Below are 23,420 nucleotides of genomic sequence, written 5' to 3'. Positions count from 1 at the left end.
GAGTGGGTAGAATGGCCCAGAGACTGAACAATAATCTGCCCTGGCAGCTTTCATATTAAAATGTTATGTTCTCAGGGTTACAAGCTGGCATCATTGATTGGCATCTCAACTGTAGTTAGATTTTTTAACATTTTACTTCTTTTATCCCCTGCCTTTCTCCCCAATGGGGACTCAAAGCAGCTTACATCATTCTCCTCCCCTCCAATTTATCCTCACAACAAACCTGTGGTGCAGGTTAGGGCCAAGCTATAAGTGACGAATGACACTTGAACGGCAAGTGAATGGACTGAGGGCCAAGCTACAAGTGACAAATGACACAGATTGGACACTTGCCAGCTTCCCTCAAGTTTTGATGGGAAATGTAGGCTTCCTGGTCTTGCAGCTTGGCTCTCCGACTGCTGTCCAATGGACTTTTCAACTGTCACTTGTCCAACATTCCGCCAAGCTGCCTACATTTCCCATCAAAACTTGAGGGAAGCTGACAAGTGTCCAACCTGTTTCAGGCATCACTTGTAGTTTGGCCCTCACGTGTATTCCTCCCAGTTCACTTGCGCTCCACTTGCACTCCACTTGATCACTTGCCGTTCAAATGTCATTCGTCACTTGTAGCTTGGCTCTTAGGCAGAGAGAATAACTGGCCAAGGCCACCCAGTGATCTTCCTGGGTCTGACACTCTAACCACTACACAACACTGTCTCTGTTGTGCATTTGTAGACTTGTTGATTTTGTGTAGATTTGTTGAGGCTTCAAATGCCAACTGGTATCTCAGCCAAACTGGAAATGAATCTTTGGCACATCAGGCAGTGCTCCATAAGGGCCTTGAAATGTATCTTTAATAACCAGGGAACAAGGTCAGGAACATCTTTTTGCCAGTTGAATGAGATCTGGGTTGAGGTTCCTTCTCTGTTTTTAGGTAGTCCTCCTGGACATTTGTCACCTGGCAAGGCAGGTCTTTGGAATTTATCATTGCCCACTAAAGACCTTTGATGGCAGTCAGCATTTTCCGATAGCTCCTCCATGGTATCTCGGAAAACGGTTAATGGTTTTTGAGTCGCTCCCTGTGATAGCAATAAGATCATGCATCAGTTAGCAGAATCCAAGTGAAAGGCATCTCTTGGTGCACTTAGTCAGCAAGCATCTGATGTGTTTACTTAAGTCAACCATCCCAGGAACCTTCTGACCCAAGAGGGTTTCCCCTAGCCCTGAGATTTAACAGTGCAAACTCTGTCTGCACTGAGAGTTTCTCTTTGCTAATTTTCAAAAAAAGTTCACAGGAAACGCCGGCACACAACCAGCCCTAACCGTGAGAAACTTCTATAAGGCAAAATCCCTACTGGGTTTCCAGCTTGTTTTGAAAACGCTTCAAATTATTCAGGTCCTTGGGGCTGTATTTTTCAGTCCATCCTCACTGTTCTTGGTAATAAATATAAAAAATAAAATTATACAGCTCTGAATGGGGTTGTTAAAGTCCAGCAGGGTAGAAACTATGGATCATTGGGTCCATCAATAAAATGAAATTGCCTAGATGAAAACCTCCGCAGAGCCGACAAAGCAGCGAATGTCTGGTTTCTTGCCATTTCCAGGAATTTCCTCTCTTGTTGATGCACGTTTCTTCTATTCCAAGGATGTTCAAAGCGGAGAAAAATTATTTAGTTAGAAAGTATCAAGATCAGTGAGGGGGAAAGGAGCTTGAAGTTTGGTTAATCACCGACAGTTCATTGGGGGTATTTTGATGCTTTGAGCCATGTGAGATTCAGATATGTGTGGGTCCTGATGAAACCCTGTTCACAGCCCGTTGTGGTTAAGAGCGGCAGGACTCTAATCTGGAGAGCCAGGTTTGAATCCACTTGAAGCCAGCTGGGTGACCTTGGGTCAGTCACAGCTCTCTGGAGCTCTCTCAGCCCCACCCACCTCATAGGGTGTTTGTTGTGGGGATAATTATAACATACTTTGTAAACCATTCTGAATGGGCCTTAAGTTGTCCTGAAGGGCAGCATATAAATGGAATGTTATTATTATTATGTTATAGTATGGATGGTGGACTACATTCAGTCTGGCAAAAGTAACAGCGCTGAAAATGTTGTGAATGTTGTCTGTGGAGTTGGCCCTAAGGATTTCAGAAGAGTCACTGATGGTTAATAGATGGTATTTGTGCTGCTTGCCACTGGCCTGGAATTTCGTAGAACCTCCTCTAGAGCAATTCACAAAGCTAAGCGAATCCTGCTGTCATCTGGATATTATCAGTGTAAAAGCAGCTCAGATATCAGTTTGCAAGACAAGGCCCACAGATCGAGACCGAGGGCCCTGAGACGTATAAAGCATGAAAAACACCTTGCCATCTGTTTTCAATGAAAACTGGAAAGGATTCCTTTCCACGGGATGCTTGTGAAAGATGTAATTGGCTGAAAAGCAATGCCAGCCGGGGATCAGTGTGACTCTTAAAATCCGCTCTTGTATTATTTTATTGTCCCTCATTGCACAATATCTGTGAGGGAGTCATTTTTTATTATTACTGAACAGAAGGAAAGGGCAAAGCAGAATGCAAACTTTCACTTTTGTAGGATTTTACCTTCAGACAGGAACTAAGTGGAAAAACATCACACTATGTTCTGCCAGAGATGCCTCAGCTCTGAAGTGCTGGGCCAGACAAACCCGTTCTAGATAAACTGTTTTCAGTCTTCTTTGTTCTGGCCACATAGTTAGCATTTAGTCTGAAGACAGCTATTGCTTAAATTGTTTTTTACATGTTTCTCCTGCCCTCCTTCTGAGGAGCTCAAGCCACCTACATTTTATTCCACAACAATCTTTTGAGGTAGGTTAGGCTGAGAGATAGTGACCGACTCATGGTCACCCAGTGAACTTCAGGCCTTAAAGTCAAAACATGGGGTACGCTGGGGATTTGTGACTGTGATTCCCAATATACACTGTGAAAATCAGCTGTTGAGGGAGGGGAATAAACAGATAAGGACCTCAGCGCTGAGGTGGGGTAGGGGATCATTAAGTTGGGAAGGAGTTTTCTAGGTCATCTAGTCCAACCCACTACTCAGAGCCAGAAATCTAGAACATAAGAAGACTCCTGGATCAGGTCAGTAGTCCATGTAGTTCAGCATCCTGTCTCGGGCTAGCTTTGGACATTCATATCTTACATTCCACCAATCACTCAATCAAAGAACATGAGTCCCACCACAATAGAAACAAAAAGCCCACTTTTTCCAAGAACGGCATCTGTATCAAGTGTTCTGTTACTGTATTTTTCACTTAAAGCAAGTTTCAAGTACATAAAAATTGTGGGCATAATTGTTGGGCATAAATTTATTGCTATGGCTTTAAAACGCGCACAAACAAAAATAATTGCATTAGCAGTTGAACATTGCAATAATACTGATGCTGTAACTGTAAAACAAAAGCTTGCATAGATATATAATCTATGGTAGGTAAGTTTGCCAAGAGATGGCACACCACTCTTGTAGGTGGACATGGAGATTAAGGCAGAGCAAATTCTTAGCAATTGTTATGAAAACCCACTACTTCTGTATCCCACTGGTAGTACGTATACCCACTAGTTGAGAACCACTGGATGAAGGAACTTTGCCACCACTTTGAGATTCTGTCAGCTGCTCTCTGAAGATGCCACTACGTAAGCAGGCATTGCAACTCTGCCATCGCAATGAACTGGGGCATCAAATGACTAAGGAAGTTAGCAGATGACCAACTTTCTCCACTGTTTTTAATACTCTCCCTAAAGGGCGGAGAAAATAACAAATGGAAGGAGCAACTCTGCTACCAAAAACAATGCCAAGTCTCTGGTCATTTGTAAACACAGGAACCAAAAAATTCTGGCAGTTATATGGCCCATCAAACTATTATTCTTGTCATAAACCAGAGGGGGTGGGGGGAGAAAGTTGAGAAAAGTTTAAGGCATTTCATCATACACTGTAATTGGAAACAGATTCTCAGCACATGGTTTTCTTTTGAGGAAGTGAGCAATCATTCCAAACCTCTCTGACTTCTGCTCAGCGGGTCTGCCATGGCTTTTTCTACGCTGCAAACCAGTTCCTCCGTAGTCTAACAGTATTAAGACAGAGAAAGAATCTGTTGAAAACAAAATTCATTTTGATCATATAAATATCTGTTAGCTGTGCAGGGAACTGTCCATGTCGATAACTGATCTTTTCAAGGGCAAACCAGGAACAGCAACAATGAAAAGTCCTAATAATTTATGGCAATCATCCAAGGCTCAGGACAACAGTAGAATCCTATAGTGAATTATTTCAGCCTAAGCCCGTTGAAGTCAATGGACTTAAGCTGGAGTAACTCTCCATAGGATTGCCCTGTAGGTCTGTAACTTACAACATGATTTTCAGTGCAATCCTAAACAGTTACTCCAGTCTAAGCCCATTGAAGTCAATGGGTGTAGAAAAGCGGAAATAAGTTATGCTTTGTTTCAGATAGATTTCATCTCTTTATGCTTGTTTAAAATTTTTCTGCTACTATTCCCTATTGTATCTGTTTCCCTGCATATCCTAACAGTTGCTCATTATTGTACTTTGCTCAGTGAATGTCCTAGCTGTTTATTTAAATTGTATTTTCAGTTGCACCGTGAGATCTGCCTGGGATCTCAGCGAGAAAGGCGGACTAATAAATTGATGATGATGATGATGATGATGATGATGAATCTGTTTAGAATTGCATGAAATATAATCTCTGGAAAGTTTTTTTTAAACCCTAATTAAACGCTTGGATAAAAAGACACATTTTGGCCTGGCGCCTCAAAGCCGGTAAAGTAGAGAGCCTCAAGGCAGCAGGGCTGCCAAAGGCGGAGCGCCTCGTTTTTCCTCCTCTCCTGTCAGTTTCTCATCCTTTCCTTTCTCTCCTGTCATTTTTGTCTCTTTTTTCCCGCCTTTCTCCCCCTCGCCTTTCCCTCAAGCTGCCATTGCTCCTCCGCACAGGCCGGGGTCGCTGTGGACGCCGTCGAGGCCTACCCACAGCCGACGCCACCTTCTCCTTCCCTCGCTCCGTCCGGCGGGGAAGCGCCGGCCTCGCAAGGGAGCCCGAGGGGGCCGCGGCGCTGGAGGGCCCCGCGAGGACGAGGCGGAAGAGGCGGCGGCGGGGCTGAGCAGGGAGGCTTCCCCGTCGCCCCGCTCCCTCCCTTCGCCGCCCTGGGCCCGCGGGAGCAGCATGGCCGCCAGCCTGTGGATGGGCGACGTGAGTGAGGCCGAGGGAGGCGGCGGGGGGACCCCCGACACACACGCACGGCAGGGCTGGGGGCTTCTTGCTCTGGGGTGAGGGGGTCAGTCGGGGGTCGCGCTCGCTTTCTCCTTCGAGTGAGCTGGCTAACGGGATTCCCCGCCACAACATGGCTTCGGAGGGAGGGCTTGAGGGCCAGCCTGATGTTATGAGTTGGGGAGCGGAGCCTCCCGGTGTAGGGGCAGTCTACCTTCCGGGTGTTGGGCACTGTGCTGGGGGAGGACTGATGCTTTCCTCCCTTGACCTTGTTTTATCTTTTCAGGCACACGCCTGCAGGATTCTTTCCTCCTTTATTGAATGAAACGGACTAGCAAAAAAAAAAAAATTCCAGCAACATGTGCATTTGGCAGTCAAAGTTCGCTTGGTCAGATGCGTGTGTCGCTTATGGTTATTTACTGATCCAGAGGAGTTAGCCGTGTTAGTCTGTAGTAGCAAAATAGAAAAGAGTCCAGTCGCACCTTTAGGACTAACCAACTGTACTGTAGCATAAGCTTTCGAGAATCACAGTTCTGACGAAGAGAACTGTAATTCTCAAAAGCTTATGCTACAGTACAGTTGGTTAGTCTTAAAGGTGCTACTGGACTCTTTTCTATTTTAGTTATTTACTGGCCACTTTAATGTCCGTTCCCCCCTCCTGTTCTCCCACTTTCATGTTAAGTGTAAATATCGTTTAGGTAGGTGGCCGTGTTGGTCTGAAGTAGAGCAGCGAGATCTGAGTCCAGTGTTGTACCTTAGAGAACAACAAGATTTGCAGGGTAGAAGTTTTCGAGAGTCAAAGCTCTCTTGGTATTGGAAGGACATTTTTACTCTTGAAAGCTTATACCCTGAAGATGCCACTGAAGAAGGGAACTTTGACCCTCAAAAAATTATACCTTGAAGATACCACTGAAGAAGGGAAGTTTTAACTCCCTTCTTCCCTTCAGCTTATACACTGAAAATCAAAAGCTTATACCCTGAAGATACCACCAAAGAAGGGCTTATACCTTGAAAGTCTGATTGGTCTTTAAGGTACCACTGGAGTGGTACCGAGTACAAATGTATATGCTACGAGTGCTACACCCTTAGGCTAGTTTGGATAGGGATCCAGACGGTGCTTTGCCATCTGGGCCTGGAGCAGGGGTCACTGTGTGTGTGTGGGGGGGTGTAGTTTGAATTTCCTGAACCATGCAGGGGGGTGGACTAGATGACCCTGGAGGTCCTTTCCACCCCAGTGATTCTATAAGTGTATTCTTCACTTACCTGAAGAAGTGAGCTCTGACTTATGGAAGCTTATGCTGGAATTTAATTTTGTTAGTCTTTAAGGTGCCCCTGACCTCATGTTTGTTTCTTCTGCTGCAGATGAACACAAGGACATGTCTGGAATTATTCTCTGTTATGAACTTTTTGGAAGCATCTACTTGGCTAGTGGGGGAGAAAGGGAACTTTTAATGGAAATTTTGATCTGGTCCAGAAACACAAGTGTTACCTAGTTGTCAGAAAGTTGGACTAGGATCTGGGAAAGTCAGGTTCAGTCAGCCATGAACATCACTGGGTAATATTGGGCCAGTCATGCTCTCACCCATCTTGGCTTACCTCACGGTTGTTAGGAGGGCAAAACGGAGTTGCAGAGTTGGTTTCAGTGGGCTTAGATTGGAGTAGCTGTGCATAGGATTTCACTGTTGGCCATAATACCCAGTAATTTATTTATTGGTGTGACATGTGAATTCTCATTTTCCCAGAAACCATAGAAATTGCTTGTGCTTTACATTACGGCTCCATTTTCTCTTTTCTACTTACCCTGCAGCCACATTGTGGTGATTGGGAGTGCCAAACCTCTGTAGTTCATCCAACTTTTCTGCCCTGCCTTACCAGTCATCCTCAGAGTGTCAAACTTCAGCAGGCGTACTCATGCGTGCTTTATAGACCATGGTGCCTGAAGGTTTAGCACCAACTACTAATCACTTTTGAATGAAGCCTAGCTGTTGTAACTGTACATCTTCCCCTCCTTGGTCCTGTTACCTTTCCCTGTTTCATTTTATTTTATTTTTCTTTAGCTGGAGCCATATATGGATGAGAACTTCATTTCAAGAGCTTTCGCCACTATGGGGGAGCTGGTTCTGAGCGTCAAAATAATTCGGAATAGATTGACAGGGTAATGATTTCTTTCTGTTGTATTTGTCAGTCACTTAATTAGAGATGCAATGTTTTCCAGAACTGCTGAAGTAAAAATGTTCGGAGGGGTGGGGATGAAATATATGCAATACTTATATAGGTACAATTCTGTGGATCCACAAATATTCATCAAGAGCTTCTTGTCTCCACATTTTAAGGAGTGGTGATTGGCAGTGCTCTTGTGAAACAAATGTTAATGCCAATGCAAGTTTACGGAGTGCTAGCAGATCTTCTAATTAACTGTTATTAGCATCTCTCCAAGCTGCTGCATGGTTTTTATTGGCTTCATGGACGTCCCCTCGTAGATTGAGTAACTTACTTTTAGTATATGTAGTCTGTATTGTAAACAACAGCGTTTCCAGCCTTTTTGAGCCTGTGGGGCACCTTTTGGAATTTTGAGAGGAGACGGCAGTAAGCACTCCTCCCCAGAGATGGGCACAGGAGGCAGAGCCAAACACAAAATGTGTGCTGTAGGAGGTTGAACCAAATGCAATACCTGCCTCCTTGCTTTGCTAAAGAATCTCTGATGGGGAATAAGAAATGAAGTAAAGTCCAAAGGGATGTGAAGAAAAGAGAAAGAGAAGGGGGAATAGAGCCACACACTGATTAAGGACAGCCTAAGTGCTTCCTGGGCCTCCTAATCTTCCTCTGGCTGCAGCTGCTATTTCAGAAATGGAAAGCACCTTCATTTGAATGAGGGGAGTCGGTAGCAAGCCCTGCCTTACAGTGGCCCCGCCCACATTCTGAAAAGCTTGGCAGGTGCCAGGGGAAGTACTAGTGAGTGCCCATGGACTCCACATTGGAGAACCTTGGTCTACAGTTCCTTACAGAATATCTTGATGCTTTTCCTTCCATGATTATATAGAGAGCATTGCAAAGGGGTTCTGGGTGGCAAAAGAAATGTACTTCTTTTGGAAGATTCCTCAATGATACTGGAGCTTTCAGCAAATTGAAAAGCAGGATCCAAGAGTCTTTTGTTCATGATGATGATAAGACCAGAAGTCCTGAGGCTCACCAGTGTTCTCTCTATGGTGTATGGCATGGAAATGGAAGGCTTTCTGGTTTGTTACAAAACTGCAATTTGTTGTGACACCTGAATAAGGCAAAACAACGAACACTGGATTGTGTTGGTCTCTGAATACAACCAACATGATGATAAAATGATTTCAGACCCATTCTGAGCCCCATCATTTGTTGTGGGGAGAAAAAGAGGGCTATGAGTTTGGGTAATTTCTAAAGTAAATTGACCCCATTCTCTCCCCCTTGGGTACATTATTTGCAACGAGAGTATTCTGTTTATTTTAGTTCATTTATAGTCTCCATTTCTCGCTGATTCAATGTGGATTATAGCTGAAAACAATACAGTGAGAACTGTATAATATATCCAGCCAACAAAATTAAAGAGCATTGCATTAAATGTAGACAGTAAAGCAGGATTACAAGGTTTGAGAACAATGCACTGAAACATATTACACATACAGTAAACAATATAATAAAACTAGATTACAAAATTAGAGAACAATGCAATAAACACAACATAATAAATACAATGAAGATTGCCTTAACCTCTGCAAATATCAACTATAACTTTTGCTACGTAAGTCAATTCTAAGCCTGAATCTTACAAGATGTTTCTCTGTTTCCAGGATTCCAGCAGGCTATTGCTTTGTGGAATTTGCTGATCTAGCCACTGCTGAAAAGTGTTTACATAAAATCAACGGCAAACCTCTTCCTGGTGCCACACCTGTAAGTACATTAAATAATGGAAGCTTGGGGCACTAATCCTGTACGCACTGGGGAGCAAGTACTGTTGAACTCCGTATAGGATCATATTTGCATGGATTTGGGATGGCGTGAATGATCTAGAAAGGAAACTGATGAATCTTTGTTCTGACAGGTAGCCAGAGCAGTTGCTTTCAAATAAAATTTAGGAACCTTGAAACTCCCATTAGGTGAAAATCTTGCCCTACCCACAATTAGCAGGTGTCCTAAATGATCATATACTGGATAAAGTGTGAGCTATAAGTAATTCAAACTCATGAGGGCTGAGGGACCCCCTAGGAGCAGCATGAGGGCGGAGGCAGGAAAGTTGTGCCTCTGTGTATGGAAACCCTTTCATGCACAGAAATTGTTGATGGGATTCAGCCTGTTGTTTCTCTCCAGGCTTCCAGGATGTTTCCTTATGTTAAAATAGCATTAAACAATTTTAGTTTAATTGTCATAGAATAGAAAGTATTTGACCATGATTCCTCCCTATCCTGGGGTGGAGGGTTACAAGGCTTTAAATAGGAAATCTGCACTCCTTTTAACATAGCAACCCTGTGAGTTAGGTGAGTCTGAGAGGGTATGAATGGCTCTAGGTCATCCAGCAAACTTTCATGGCAGAGTGGGGATTTGAACCTAGGTCTCTCAGACCCCAGTCTGGTACCACAAAATCATAATTAAGCAGTGTAAAAACAAAACCAGTAAGGGGCATAAAAATGGTGTATAACAGCCATTAAGCACCCTTACAAAATCCATAAAATGTATCCTAGATCAGAAAACAGGTAGAAAGATAAAACCCTTTAGTTTTTGGATTTGATGTGGTTTTAATTTGCATTTGGACTTTTAAATTTAGTTGTATATTTTACCTTTTGATCCATATTTGATATATGATATTATAAAAATGTCTTGGGGCGGGGGCTGACATCTCTATCAGTTTCTGTTTTTTTTCCTGTTTCAGACAAAGCGATTTAAATTAAATTACGCAACATATGGAAAGCAACCAGATAACAGGTAAGCTGAATGATATTATCTGTCTGCCTCTACATTATATCTTTATCCTGCTTTTCCGGAGTTCAGGGTAGTATGCATAATTTTTACCCCTAAGGAAAACTACTGTGAATGTAAGATAATCCCCCGCCACAAAAAAAGGTTATATAGAAAAAAGTTTTGTTGTACATATCTGAAACTTGTATGTGAATTTAAGAAAATACCTTTTCTTTTTTTCTTGAAGGTAAATCTGGGGAAAAAACCCTACTCTTCCTTTTAGTTAAGGATAATTCCCTCAGCCTGTTTTATCCTTATAGCAATGCTGTGAGGTAGGTTAGATGGAGAGAGTAACAGGCGCAAGGTCACGCACAAAGATACATAAGTGAGCGGGGGCTTAAACTGAAGTCTCCCCGTTTTCGTTCCAACATCTAACAACTGCACAATTTTTCATTATGAGCATTAAAGTGGTTACCAGAAGTGTGGTGCTGCCTGTTACTTTGCAAGTAAACCTTTGGTGGGAGGCTGGGTGTTGCAGCAAGAGTTTCCGGAGTGCATTGCTAACTTGGAAGCCAAATCAAATATGACCAAACTTGCAGATTTTTTCTGTAAACTTGCAAGTTTTTCTGTAAGCTGCACACATGTACAGTGCTGATTCAGTGGGGCACAGGGAACTTACCCTTTCAAGTTGCGCACCGTTTCACTAATTGACACCAGGCTTTCTCCACACTGTCTGTGATTACAATTCTCTGAAATTTATTCCTTCTTTCTTTAGCCCAGAATATTCGCTGTTTGTGGGAGATCTTTCCCCAGATGTGGATGATGGGATGATATATGAATTCTTTGTGAAAGTGTACCCATCGTGCAGGGGTGGCAAGGTTGTTGTGGACCAGACAGGTGTTTCCAAGTAAGCATTCTACTTTTGCACCTGATAATTGTATGAGCTGCTGTGGGGAGGAGAGGGGGAGGCTTTTTTTGTTTCTTTTACAAGGTAGCAAAGAAAAATGAGATCTAGGAAGATGCAACTTTAGTTTGCAGCAGTGGTAGAATCCATATTTGTGTGTTTGTGTATGTGGAGAGAGAGAGAAACATAGTAAATTAGATATCACTGGCTTCTGCAGATCTCCCGGAAGGTTACACAAGCTGCCCTCTGGATATAGTGGGCCTGAGTCCTAGTCTCCATCACTCTTTCTTTTCTATCCCCCCCTCATTCAACTTTAACATGACACCACTTTCCCAGGGCTAAGCTTGAAGTCTGCTTCACTACAGAGTCTCTCCTCCTTAATCCACCTAGCTGAATTCTTAACTACCCAGTGTGGGTCCTCTTTTTATTTATCTTTTTAAGGAATGTGCCAGGAATAAGGTTTTAACAGGTCAGCCATCTGGAATGGGGAAAGGATAGATACCTTCTTTTAAAGGGGGCTTTCTTACTGTTTCTTTAATGTACTGTTTCTGACTTTTGACTAGGGGCTATGGTTTTGTGAAATTCTCAGATGAATTGGAACAGAAAAGAGCGCTGGTGGAGTGCCAGGGGGCCGTGGGTCTTGGTTCCAAACCAATACGCTTGAGCGTTGCCATACCAAAAGCGTAAGTTGACATTAACCTTAAGCGTATGGCTGCTTCAGACATTCTTTTTGGAATGGGGGGATACAGATGTCTTTAATCATTGACGTATCTGACGAAGAGAACTGTGATTCTCGAAAGCTTATGCTACAGTAAAGTTAGTCTTAAAGGTGCTACTGGACTCCTTTCAATTTTAATAATCGATAAACTTCAGCAATTTGTGCTGAAATTGAGTGTCATTATTTAAAAGAACAAGGAGCAGAGAGAGGAAAACTTTTTGGAAAGATGGCAGAATGTCCCTGAAGCTTAGGAAAACTGTTTAGCACTAATCTGCATCCAGACACCCTAATAAGCTGTTCTTGATGCAGCTTGTCTGGCACAGAATAAAAATAAACCACAATTTGTGCATAAATCCCAGTTTGCCGGTTCTTGCCTCCTCTTCCCTCTTAACAGGAGAGAGGGCATCCCCGATATACAGCTATCTCTGTGGCTAGGGGCAGTGCTCTTTGTCAGGGCCCTGCGCGTTGTGGTTAGAGTTTCAGACTAGGAGCCAGGAGACGCAGGTTCAATTCCCCCTTCTACCCCGGAAAGTTGCTGGGTGACCTTGGTCAGTTGCTCTCCCTCTCCTTCAGCCCAAGCTGTCTCACAGGATCGTTGTGAGGACAGAATGGAGAAGAGGAGAATGCTTTGGGTCCATCCCCATGGTGGAGAAAAGCCAGGGTGTCGATATCTAAATAAATTAATTAAACTGTGTTATGTGGGATTTGTATGTCCCAACAAATCAGTTTGTACAAATTATGGTTAACAAACCGGTTACCAGCTCTCCTTTGAAATGCCATCTTGGCGGCAGCCAACAAACAGTGATTCTGTGTCGGGATATCACAGTGGATTGGAATGTGAGAAATCTGCAGTGTATAAGCTTTGGTTTATTGTGTGTGAACACAGCCTTCGAGTCTTGCCTTTTGTGTCGGATTGCCAGCCTAGTTCTCGGGAGATCATGTCAGTTGCTTTAATACTTCCAGGGCAGAAAACTGTTGTTCAGCGACAGGAACGCTTTCCTCTGCTGTGTTGCAGATCATTCTATTGCTGTAGCAGGCAGAACTTGCCTGGCTTATTATGAAGCACAATTAACTAGGGCCAGGAAACGTACCACTGCTGCTCCAGGGGAATTGTTAAGGAGCCTTTTTGCTGCCCTGAAGCAGTTAAAGCAACAGATGTTGTTTTGGGGCCAGGCACTACGAAGAACCCTCATCAGTCCCACAGGATCTCTGGTACAGAAATCAGTGAAGGAGACTGCATCGATTGCCTGCGCTCCATGCAGAAAATCGCCACAAATCTTTTTTTTTTTTTTTATAAATACAATACTGGGCTTAAAAACTGCTAATGCCCTCCTGGCAAATTCCTCTTTCTCCTTTCACAAGGCTGGTGGGGTGAGATGCTGTAATGCTGTAGGAAGAGCACAGGTGCTTACTGTAATAGTTGCCAATGGTTCAAGAGACAACCAATGCAGTGTAGTGATTACAATGCCGCTCTAGGATTTGGGAGATCGTGCCATGGAAACGCAGTGGGGTGACCCAGGGCCTGTCATTCTCTCTCGGCCTAAACTACTTCACAAGATTGTTGTGAAGATAAAATGGAGGTGAGGAGAATGATGTAAGCCACCTTGGGTCTCCATTGGGGAGAAAGGTGGGGAGGGGGAGTAATTAACTCATGTTTAATACCCTGATCTCCTTGGAAGGGCAGAGATAAAAATGTAACATATAAATAAAGTGTAGATTCTTAGCTATAAAGCCTCATCCTGGGAACAGGGCGTTTAAAAGGGCCGCTTGCTCCCACGTGGATCTGCCCATCAGTTAAGGTCAATGTTATTATTCTCTGGGCTATATATTCTTTGTATTTTGTAACGGCCCTGCTGCAGTTTTGTTCTAGCAATTACCCCATGAACAGTTACGCTGGGAAGAGGGTTTAAAAAAAAGATTGATTTTTCTGGAAGGCATGTGGAGGTTCAGTTTGGCCAAGAGGCAAGAACAGCTATGGAGGGGGGCAAAGAAAGGTAGGAAGGGTACTCTTTTCGGGGCAGGATGGGTGTGGCCCCCAAAAGGACAGGTAATAAGAATCCTGCTGAATCAGACCAAAGGTTCATTTTCTCCAGCATCCTCTCCTTATCTGGTGTCCCCAAGAAGATCATCACCATATTTGGACTATCAAGACCTTCCTCAGCTGTCTTTTCCTATCCTCCCCCACCCACAACAACAGTTTTTATTCTGAATGGTACTACCTCTGAATGTGGAGGTTGCATAACAGCTGCTCTGATAGACACATCCTCTGTGGATTTGTCCAGTCCCCCTTTAAGCCAACTAAGACATTAGCTCTCAACACCTCTTACAGCAGTGAATGCCGTACATTATCTGTCTAGGACATATTTATCCCAGAACTTGGAACCCACATCTTAATCTGACACACGAACCACTACGCCACATTAGTCTTACACGGTTTCCTTAGACTACAAACTGCTATCAATTAATTTCATTGGTATACCCTAATTCCTGGTAATAAAAACTAGATGGAGAAAGGGAAATGGTGGTGGAAGCCAAGGGGCCATGGTGGAGGAAAACTTCGTAGAATGTTCTTCTGTCTTGTCATACAAGACAGAAGAACAGGGAGAGGGTATGTTTCTGGTAGGAAGTTGGCAAGGAAACCAAGCTAAGTGCCAGGATGGCCAAAGGATGGAGGGAAGAAACAGCTGGAGGGCTGGCCATGACTTTTATGCAAAATCAGTAATGACAGAGCTAAATGTTTTTTAAAAAAACTCATTCCGACATCAAACCCAGGATTTTGTTGTGGATTAAATAGACTGCTTCTCTGTGCCTTTCCCTCCTTCTTCCCATACGCATTCCGGTCAGTTTGTAACTTCTTCTTCTTTTTCTTCCCAAAGTAACCGGCTGAAGACTGTCGAATACAATCAGATGTACAGCTATAACTACAACCAATACTACCAGCAATATCAGAACTATTACGCCCAATGGGGGTACGACCAGAACACGGGCAGTTATAGTTACAGCTATCCACAGTACGGCTATACACAAAGCACCATGCAGGTGAGATGGAGCGAAGCACATTTGCAGCATGCCAGCCTAGATATTGATAAAACATTAAAAAGAGTTACAGTTAAGAAGGAATACGTAGGAGCCTTGCTGTACCTGCAAAGCTGGCAAGGTTTACTCTAGTGAGGGCTTCTGTGGACTGGAGCCGCTTCATCAGATATCTGTATCCCTCTCTGCATGAATCTGAAGATGTGGACTCTGGTCCACAGAAACTTAGGCAAGAGCAGGGGTAGACCCCAAGTGCTCACAAACATAACAGGAAGAAAAATGAAGGTAGTACTTGGCCAGACATGCTCGGCGCAAGCCAAGCCCCAGCAGCGCTGGCTGCATCTCAGGGATTTGCCTTCAATTCAGTTGGTGACTGTGCAGCTCCTGGAGGCAATGATGGGCACAAGTCGTGCCTGCTACCTTCTCCTGTGCTGCAGGTAAAATGGAGAAACACCGAACTACATTCACCTCCCTGAGTGGGATAAAAGTATATTTAATAAACTAATACAGCAGCTACTCTGAAACGATTGAGAGCCAGTTTGGTGTAGTGGTTATGAGCGCGGGACTCTAATCTGGAGAGCCGGGTTTGATTCCCCACTCCTCCACTTGAAGCCAGCTGGGTGACCTTGGGCTAGTCACAGCTCTCTGGAGGTCTCTCAGCCCCACCCACCTCACAGGGTGTTTTGTTGTGGGGATAATAATGACATACTTTGTCATGATAATAATAAAGACATACTTTGTAAACCGCTCTGAGTGGGCATTAAGTTGTCCTGAAGGGCGGTATATAAATCAAATGTTATTATTTGTGTGAATACTCTTTGTAGATGTGAAGCTGTCTTTCCTGTTGCTGTTAATTCATTTCTGATGATGGTTCAGGCTGCTTTTGAAATTGTAGTAGTCGTATTGCATGAAAGACCATTGGTTTGAAGTGTGGTATAGAAAATTGCATTCTGTCTGTTCTCCCCCCAAAAACTGGGCAGTCAACCCATACCATTTAAATACACATTATAAAATAATATGTATGGATCTACCTTGGAGATCATTCATAGGAATAAAGGCCTGATGTGTGGGTTGGATAATAGTAGGCACCCTTCTGACAGAGGGAGTCTTCTTGCTTAGTGGAAAAGGGCCTCCTTAATGTTTTTCCTGTAATGGTAACCATTTCTGCAAGTTCCATAAAGATTCTTAGTATACCTAATATGCCATATAGAGGTGGTATGTCTGTATCTTCTGATTCCTTCACCACTTTGTAATTCTCATTCTTGCAGACCTATGAAGAGGTTGGTGAAGATGCATTAGAAGGTAGGTTTACTTATTTTGATTCTGCATTAGAAGTAGCAGTTGGCTTCCATCTGCTAACTCCTATAGGTAGCATGGCGCACTCCAGAGACATTCTAGTGCAGCAGAATATGATAGAAATACTGTCCTGTTGGTGAATAAATGAGGCATAATGAGGGGGGGGGGGAAGCTTGGTGCACCTAGGGATTCCTCTGGAATGCCCCCTGGTTATGTTCAGTCCTCAGCCACATTTGGTGCCCCCCACCCCCGGGCAGGCTTCACACACTCACAGTACCATTGTAAGTAGGGGTGTGCGCTTTGGGAATCCAATTTGGGTAAAATACCCGAATCGGACCCAATCCAGAAAGCTTAGGGATTTCCGAAACTGGCCCCTGATTCGGAAACCCCAAAGCAAAGCTTCCTGAAGCATTTGTAATGCTTCAGGAAGCTTCGGGGTTTAAATGCCCGTTTCCGTGCTGCTGCGAGCAGCAAGGAAAGGGGCATTTAAACCCCTGAATCAGCCGCTCGTTGAGGGCTTCCCCCAACGAGCGGCTGAGTGCAGGCACTGTCGGAGCCAGGAAACTCCTCGGCCCCAACACCGGCAGACAAAGGAGGTGGCGGGGATGCAGGCATAAGCCTGCATCCCCCCGCCGGGCTCTCTGTTCGCCCGCCAATGTCGGGGCCAAGGAGCTTCTCAGCCCTGACATTGCCTGGCAAACGGAGGCAACGGGGACTGCAGGCTTAAGCCTGCAACCCCCCCCCCCTCTCTCCGGGCTCTGTTCGCCTGGCGATGTCGGGGACAAGGAGCTCCTTGTCCCTGACATTGCCAGGCGAACGGAGGTGGTGGGGATTGCAGGCTTAAGCCTGCACCTCAGGAGGTGGTGCAGCGGCATAGGGCTCCAGGCCCCCGCTGCCGCCGCCACGGCCACAGCAACCCCGCCGCCCAGCTGATGTCCCTCTTGCTCTCCCTCCAACCAGGTAAACGGGTGGAGGGGTTGCTGGGGGGGTGGAGGGGTTACGGGGGCGTGTAGAGGTTGCCCCAGGTGGGTGGGAGGTGCGGGTGAGGGAGTTGCCCCCCCCTTCAGTATGCTCTGAATATTTACGGAGCATACTGAAGCGAGTAAAATAGCATAATTCCGAACTGGTTTGCTGCTTCGGAATTATGCTATTTCCGAATTTTTTTCGGAATATTCGGAAACCCGAATATTTTCGGGCTGCACACCGGTAATTGTAAGCATAGTTGCAACCCTTCTAAGCCCATTGAATTCAGTTGTCTTAGAAGGGTGCAACTCTACTTAGGATGGCTCTGTCAGTGGGGAGAAGGGTCAGGGTCTGTAATCTGTAATGCCTAACATTGAGATCACAGAAATGTGACACACACTAGCATTCGGTGTCTTTTACTTAATTTCCAAAGTTTGATTTGATGGCAGGCATCTCTTTGTAGGAACAAAAGTTCCACTGAACTCCTGCCCCCACCACCATGTGAACTGCTGTCAAAGTCAGTGATGTCTGGTGTGCTGCAAGCATCCTGCTCATGGTTTGGGCAACACATCTTACTTAGGAAATCTAAAAAAAAGGCGTGGGAATACCTCCGTAACAATTGGTGGTCAGGTTGCTTTAAAGAGCCAGCATGTAGTGATTAGCATGTTGGACTAAGATCTTGGAGACCCAGATTCTGATCCCCCCCCCTGTCGTGGGAGCTTGCCAAGTGATCTTGAGCCACTCACACCCTCTCCACCTAGCCTACCTCACAGGGTTGTTGTGAGGATAAAACTGAGAATGACAGAAGCCGCTTTGGGTAGAAAGACAAAGTATAAATGAAGTACATAAGTAAATAAATTGTATTTTATTATTAACAACAACAACTTTTGATTTATATACCACTCCTCAGGACAATTAAACAACCAGTCAGAGTGGTTTACAAAAGTGTGTTGTTATTATCCTCAGGACAATCACCGTTTGAGGTGGGTGAGGCTGAGAGAGCTCCGAGAAGCTGTGATTGACCCAAGGTCGCCCAAGCTGGCTTCAAGCGGAGGAGTGGGGAATCAAACCCAGCTCTCCAGATTAGAGTCCTGCCACTATTAACCACAACACTAAACTGACTCTACAGTTTTGAATCTCTCTCTAGAGTTGTTGAATTGAGGTTGCTGTTTGTGTCCACCTGAGATTCACTCATGTAGGCTTCCTTCCATTTTCAGACCCGATGCCCCAGATGGACGTGAGTGAAGCCAACAAACAGTTTAGATGGACGTGAGTGAAGCCAACAAACAGTTTATGGAACAGAGCGAAGAACTTTATGATGCCTTAATAGAATGTCAATGGCAGCCTTTGGACAGTGTCTCTTCGGAGATCCAAGCCGTATAAGGGTCCGCATTGCGGGTGCGTCGTCTCCAAGCAACAAGTCAGCGTTCCCTGGGCTTCTGCCAAGTGCACAGAACCAGCCGCTGCAAAAGGGTTGGCCTCCCTTTCCTCTGGATCCCTGGCTCGAGAGTAGTACAGAGGAAGGCCCGTGGCACTTCCTGTACATGGCGAGTGGCAGAGGAGCATTGCAGTCACACTTTTATTCATGATGGAGATTTAGAACTGAAGACACTTAGTTTTTTTTGGGGGGGGGCTGTTTTGGTTTTTTAAATTTTTTTGACTCAGAGCAGATTATTAATACTTGTCGGAGTTGTAATTTATAAACTTTAAGAGAAATGGGGGGAAAGTATGGCGTGGGAAAACTTTTACTTTGGTGTACAATAAAAAAATTATCTTTTCCACTGTAGGTAGGATGATGTGGTATCCTCCTGTTGTCCTGATGAGGTTATGAGGCGAAGGAGGTGATACGAGGACATGCCCTGGGTTCAAACTTCGCCATCTCTGCTATTAGTCTGTTTGACGCTTTTACACATCAAGACCGTGCTGGAGGGGAGGATCCTTTTTACAATGTAGGGGTGGGTGGCTTTCAGTCAATGATGATAGATATATAAGAAGCTGCCTTAAACTGTATCCACTTCCTGGTCTGTCTAGCTCAGTATTATCTGCTTAGACTGTTTACTTCACTTAAGTCCTGATTTTTTCCCCAATGGGGACCCAAAGTGACTTATTGTTCTCTCCTCCTCCGCTTTATCATTACAATAACCCTCTGAAGGTAGTTTCAGGCTGAATGTGTGTGACTGGCTCAAGGTCACCAAGGGAGCTTCTGTAGCGGAGTGGGGGTTTGAATCTGGGTCTCCAGATTCCAGTCTGACACACTAGCCAGCACACCACACTGGTTACATTTTCCAGGGCCTTGCGCTGAGAATGGGCATCCCTCATCCTGAAGATATCAGGTTGTCAAGCCTGGGGACATCATGCACTGCATCCATCACTGAGTTCATAGCCCTTCCTGCAACACAGGAAGTTGTTTTTTAGTCTGTCTGGCACAGAAGTGACTATGCTGACTGCAGCATCTGCCCAGGGTTCCAGGTAGGGGGAGGCCGTTACCGAACAGGACCTGAGATTCTTTTTTGGCATCGGCTGGGTCCTTCAGCAGGCAGAGTAAGTGCTCTGTCACTGAGCCATGGCCACCCCAGACTTCTCCACCTCATCTCCATGTACATCTTTCTGGCTGCTTTCCAAATTGATGTGTGCATTTAAATCTGTCCTTTGCAGAAACGGCCATTTACAGGCTGAGCTTTGGACCATCCAGATGAATGAGAGACTTGAGTGCTGTCTTGTCCCTCTTCCAAACACCAACAGAGGACAGGGCCAGCAGCAGCACCAAAGTCATTAACATCTTTGTTGGCTGACCTTTTTCATCTTTCCAGTGGGGTGTGTCTCCAGTGTCACCAGGGGTTCAAGAGTGTGGAAACTGGAGGAAGGCTGTGGAAGCTTTTGCAAATGGATCTAGGAAGAGAGAGCAGGAGGGGGGTGACAAGCGGGAGCAGACTTCTTGCCTTTGACATGGGTGGGAGGAGAGGGGAAGAGTTCCTGTGCCACAAGAGCCAGCCGTGTCACTTGACCGTTCCAGAATCAAGAACGCTCAATGCTGAAAATGTTCCATTGATAGAAAATGGTAGGGGTTGTGAATGCACCTTAGTCTATGCTGTGCTATCTGTGGTCAAAGGGTGTGTATCGAAATTAGATGATTTCTAAATCTTAGATGCAGCAACCGGAATGCTTACAAGCATAGCGAACTGTTATCCTGAGATAGAGGTCCTGGAAAAGCCCTCTTTCTATTCCCTGATGGAGATTTTAAAGTTTCGTTTCAGCTTCAACTGCCTCCTGTTGCATTGGTGAGATGTTTCTGAGAACAGCATTGCATTAAGAAATGCTTTCTGTTTGGATGTAGTCAGCTTTTGTGGCGATGAAAAATGGAAGGAAGGGGGCCCCATTTTGAGCACTCAAAGGCTATGGTGGGACTCATGGGACCTGCGTGCACAAAAGCCAAAGTAATGCAGAGACTCTAGTAAGGAGGACAGCCTGCAAAAAAAAAAGTTGGCTAGGTTCAAGCCATGGAATCTTCTAAAGACTGCCTTCGTATTCAAAAATAAATGGGTAGGCACAAAACTTTATGCCGAGAAGATAATGTAAAAGTCGTGTACCTTCCTATTTGCTTTCACGTCCTCACATCCCTGTTCAGAGAGGAGATTCAAACAAACTCCTGTCAGGTGTAAAGAAGTCTTGCATTTCAGAAAACTCCAAGCAGGCCAACCGTTTTGGATCCTGTAGCAACCAGAAAAAGGACGCAGATTCCTGTTTTCTTCGAAAGGAGTACTGCTGTTGCACTAGACCAAAGACTGGGTTGAATCAGCAATGGTGCTTGTGGGGCGGGGGGCTGCATAAAATTGCAGAGAACCGTTTCCAGGACTTTATTCATGGCTAGCAAAATAGTCTTCCCTAGTTCAAGCCGTGGTTATGTGTACTCCATGCTATTAAAGAAGTACCAAAAATTACGAATGTGTGCCTTTTCTTTAATCGTTTCTTTTGCTTCTGATTTTCTTAAGGAGTGGCAAAAACCTAGGTACTGTGTGGCATAAGTGAGATTTAACATACTTTCCCCAATCATTTTTAGTAATGCAGCGAATATGGCTTTAAACCGTATTCCTGTTGCTGCTATCAATCTTAAGTTTCAACTTTTTTTAAAAAAGTCCTATAACAGCATTGCTCATGATGTGGATGAATGTAATGGAACAGGATATTTTAAGTGCCTCTATTAATACTATGCAATTTTATGAGTGATATGCAGCTGAAAGCAAGGTAGAAGCTCTAACAGATGCCCAACATTTCTTAGAATGCTGATACTTGAAACTAGAACGAGTCCAGTAGCACCTTTAAGACTAACCAACTTTATTGTAGCATAAGCTTTCAAGAATCACAGTGCTCTTTGTCAGATGCATGGAGGGCAAGAAGAAACTGGTCAGATATATAGGTGGAGAAGGGAGGGAGGAGTAGATGCAAACAGTAGCTTCTGATATGGAGATCAGTTTGCTTCTGTTAGGGAAGTCAGTTACTTCTGATAATGAGATAACCATTCATAGTCTCTATTCAATCCCAGCCTGAGACGTGCCAGCAAAAAGTTGCAAAAGAAGAGACATGTTTACTATGGAAGCTTGCTAGTAGAAGAATGCATTTGTACTGCATACATAGACACATAATGATATGCTTAAAACAAATGGAAATACTCTTTTACTAATAGAAGTATTTTATACAACAGATGTAGCCAGGATACTAACCCAAAAGAAAAGGGAAGGAGCAGGTGTAAAAGAAAGTTGAAAGCACCTGTCTCTATATAGCAGAAAGGGAGAAAGAGAAGAGCTCAAAGAATTGGCTTAGATACGCAGAGCAATCTAGGACAATGAATAAAGAGCCCAGATAGTGAAAGTAAGTGACCTTTCCTATACTTATGAGAGGGAAAGTATTTTGCCTCACAAAACTTGCAGAAAGCAGTCTTAACCTACATGATACAAGTCAGCAAAAGGAGAGGAACCTACTTCTAGCCTATAGGAAGAGAAGTGGATCGGAAGAAACATTCTTGGAAAGAAGACACTGGGTCATCCTGACAAGTAAAGAAAGGTGGGGAATATTATAATTATGTTAATGGCCAAAATCAGTCTTCCAATCAAGAGGCATTGGGTAGCCGGAACTGGCAACTGTTCTTCGTCAGTGGAGATCCCTGGAAGACTTAAACCAATTAAAAGCCTAATATTTTAATGAACCAAGGGGTGGGTATTTACTTTATTTATTTTGGTTCACGACCAGCTTTAAACTAGTAAAATAAGACATTCCCTTATTTGTTAAGAATTATACAAGTTAAAACTTCAGTTAAAATAGTACAAATATAAATATAAAATCTAATTAGCATATATCACATATCTTACAACAATTATCATAAATATAAATATAGCCCCGCATAAACACTTAAAAATTAGAAAGCAGAGATCTTAAACAGCCACCATATGGTAACCTCCTAAAGCGGTCTGAATTAAAGCCCAGATATGCCTAGTTGGTGTTTGTTGCGTAATTTGATCACCATTGTACAAAATTTTGCTGTTGCCTTAGTAGTAAGGCAAAAACAACCAAACCGGGACTCAACAATCTTTGGAACTGAAATATACTCAAATTTTTGTGTTATAAAGTGCGAACAGTGCAATAAATACAAACATAAATACAGAATGTAATTAGACGAACGCCGACGGGGGTTTGCTTGCAAATATCATTAACCCGTTTCGTGAGTACTAAGACTCACTTCCTCTTGGGCTTAAGGCGATTCGGACTGGTCATAAGTATGTTACAAGCACAAGGCATATGCGTTCGTCTAATTACATTCATATCTATGGACTGTGAAAATATAAGTACGGTGCACAACTCCCTACCTACCGGCTCCCTTTGATGTACTGGCAACTAGCACTTTATAAAAATTTTTCAGACGATTCCGGACATTAGAAACATTGTGATATATGTATATATGCTTGGACTTTGTATTTTGGCACTTCAAAATTTTGTATAACGCATTCTGTATTTATGTTTGTATTTATTGCACTGTTCGCACTTTATAACACAAAAATTTGAGTATATTTCGGTTCCAAAGATTGTTGAGTCCCGGTTTGGTTGTTTTTGCTTTATACTGGTACCGGGGCCGCCCGTTGTTGTGTTGCCTTAGTAGTGGCTAAAGATTAATCTTTTAATAGATTATCTAAACATGCACTGTCCATCACTGTGTCAGCTCTATTTATAACTGAAAAAATCGTCAGAACTCAAATTTCTTTATAGAGGGGACAGTGCAAAAAAACATGTCCCATGGTTTCTACCTCAGAACCAAGGTGTATAAAATGTCTTGCACAAGCTTTGTAATCCTGAGGAGCCTTGAGTCAACAG

General features: G+C 43.9%; 1 protein-coding gene across 3 annotated transcripts; it reads left to right on the top strand.

Moving 5' to 3' along the window:
* The first annotated feature begins 4,988 nt into the window (after positions 1–4,988).
* Positions 4,989–18,846, top strand: TRNAU1AP (tRNA selenocysteine 1 associated protein 1). 3 transcript variants are annotated; one of them, XM_055000051.1, is made up of 10 exons: positions 4,989–5,205; positions 7,281–7,378; positions 9,045–9,144; positions 10,121–10,173; positions 10,922–11,053; positions 11,614–11,733; positions 14,645–14,807; positions 16,070–16,103; positions 18,278–18,322; positions 18,355–18,846. In XM_055000051.1, exons 1-10 carry the CDS (start codon positions 5,179–5,181, stop codon positions 18,441–18,443), a joined length of 861 nt encoding a protein of 286 aa, XP_054856026.1. In that variant the 5' UTR covers positions 4,989–5,178; the 3' UTR covers positions 18,444–18,846. The 3 variants fall into 3 exon arrangements, with proteins under 3 accessions (XP_054856026.1, XP_054856027.1, XP_054856025.1); XM_055000052.1 differs by having other exon boundaries at positions 18,260–18,289; positions 18,322–18,846; XM_055000050.1 differs by having other exon boundaries at positions 18,260–18,322.
* The last annotated feature ends 4,574 nt before the right edge of the window (positions 18,847–23,420 follow it).

Source organism: Eublepharis macularius, chromosome 15 (assembly GCF_028583425.1).
Source record: "Eublepharis macularius isolate TG4126 chromosome 15, MPM_Emac_v1.0, whole genome shotgun sequence".
In the NCBI taxonomy this organism is placed as follows: Eukaryota; Metazoa; Chordata; class Lepidosauria; order Squamata; family Eublepharidae; genus Eublepharis; species Eublepharis macularius.
This window is presented reverse-complemented; position numbering and strand designations above follow the sequence as displayed.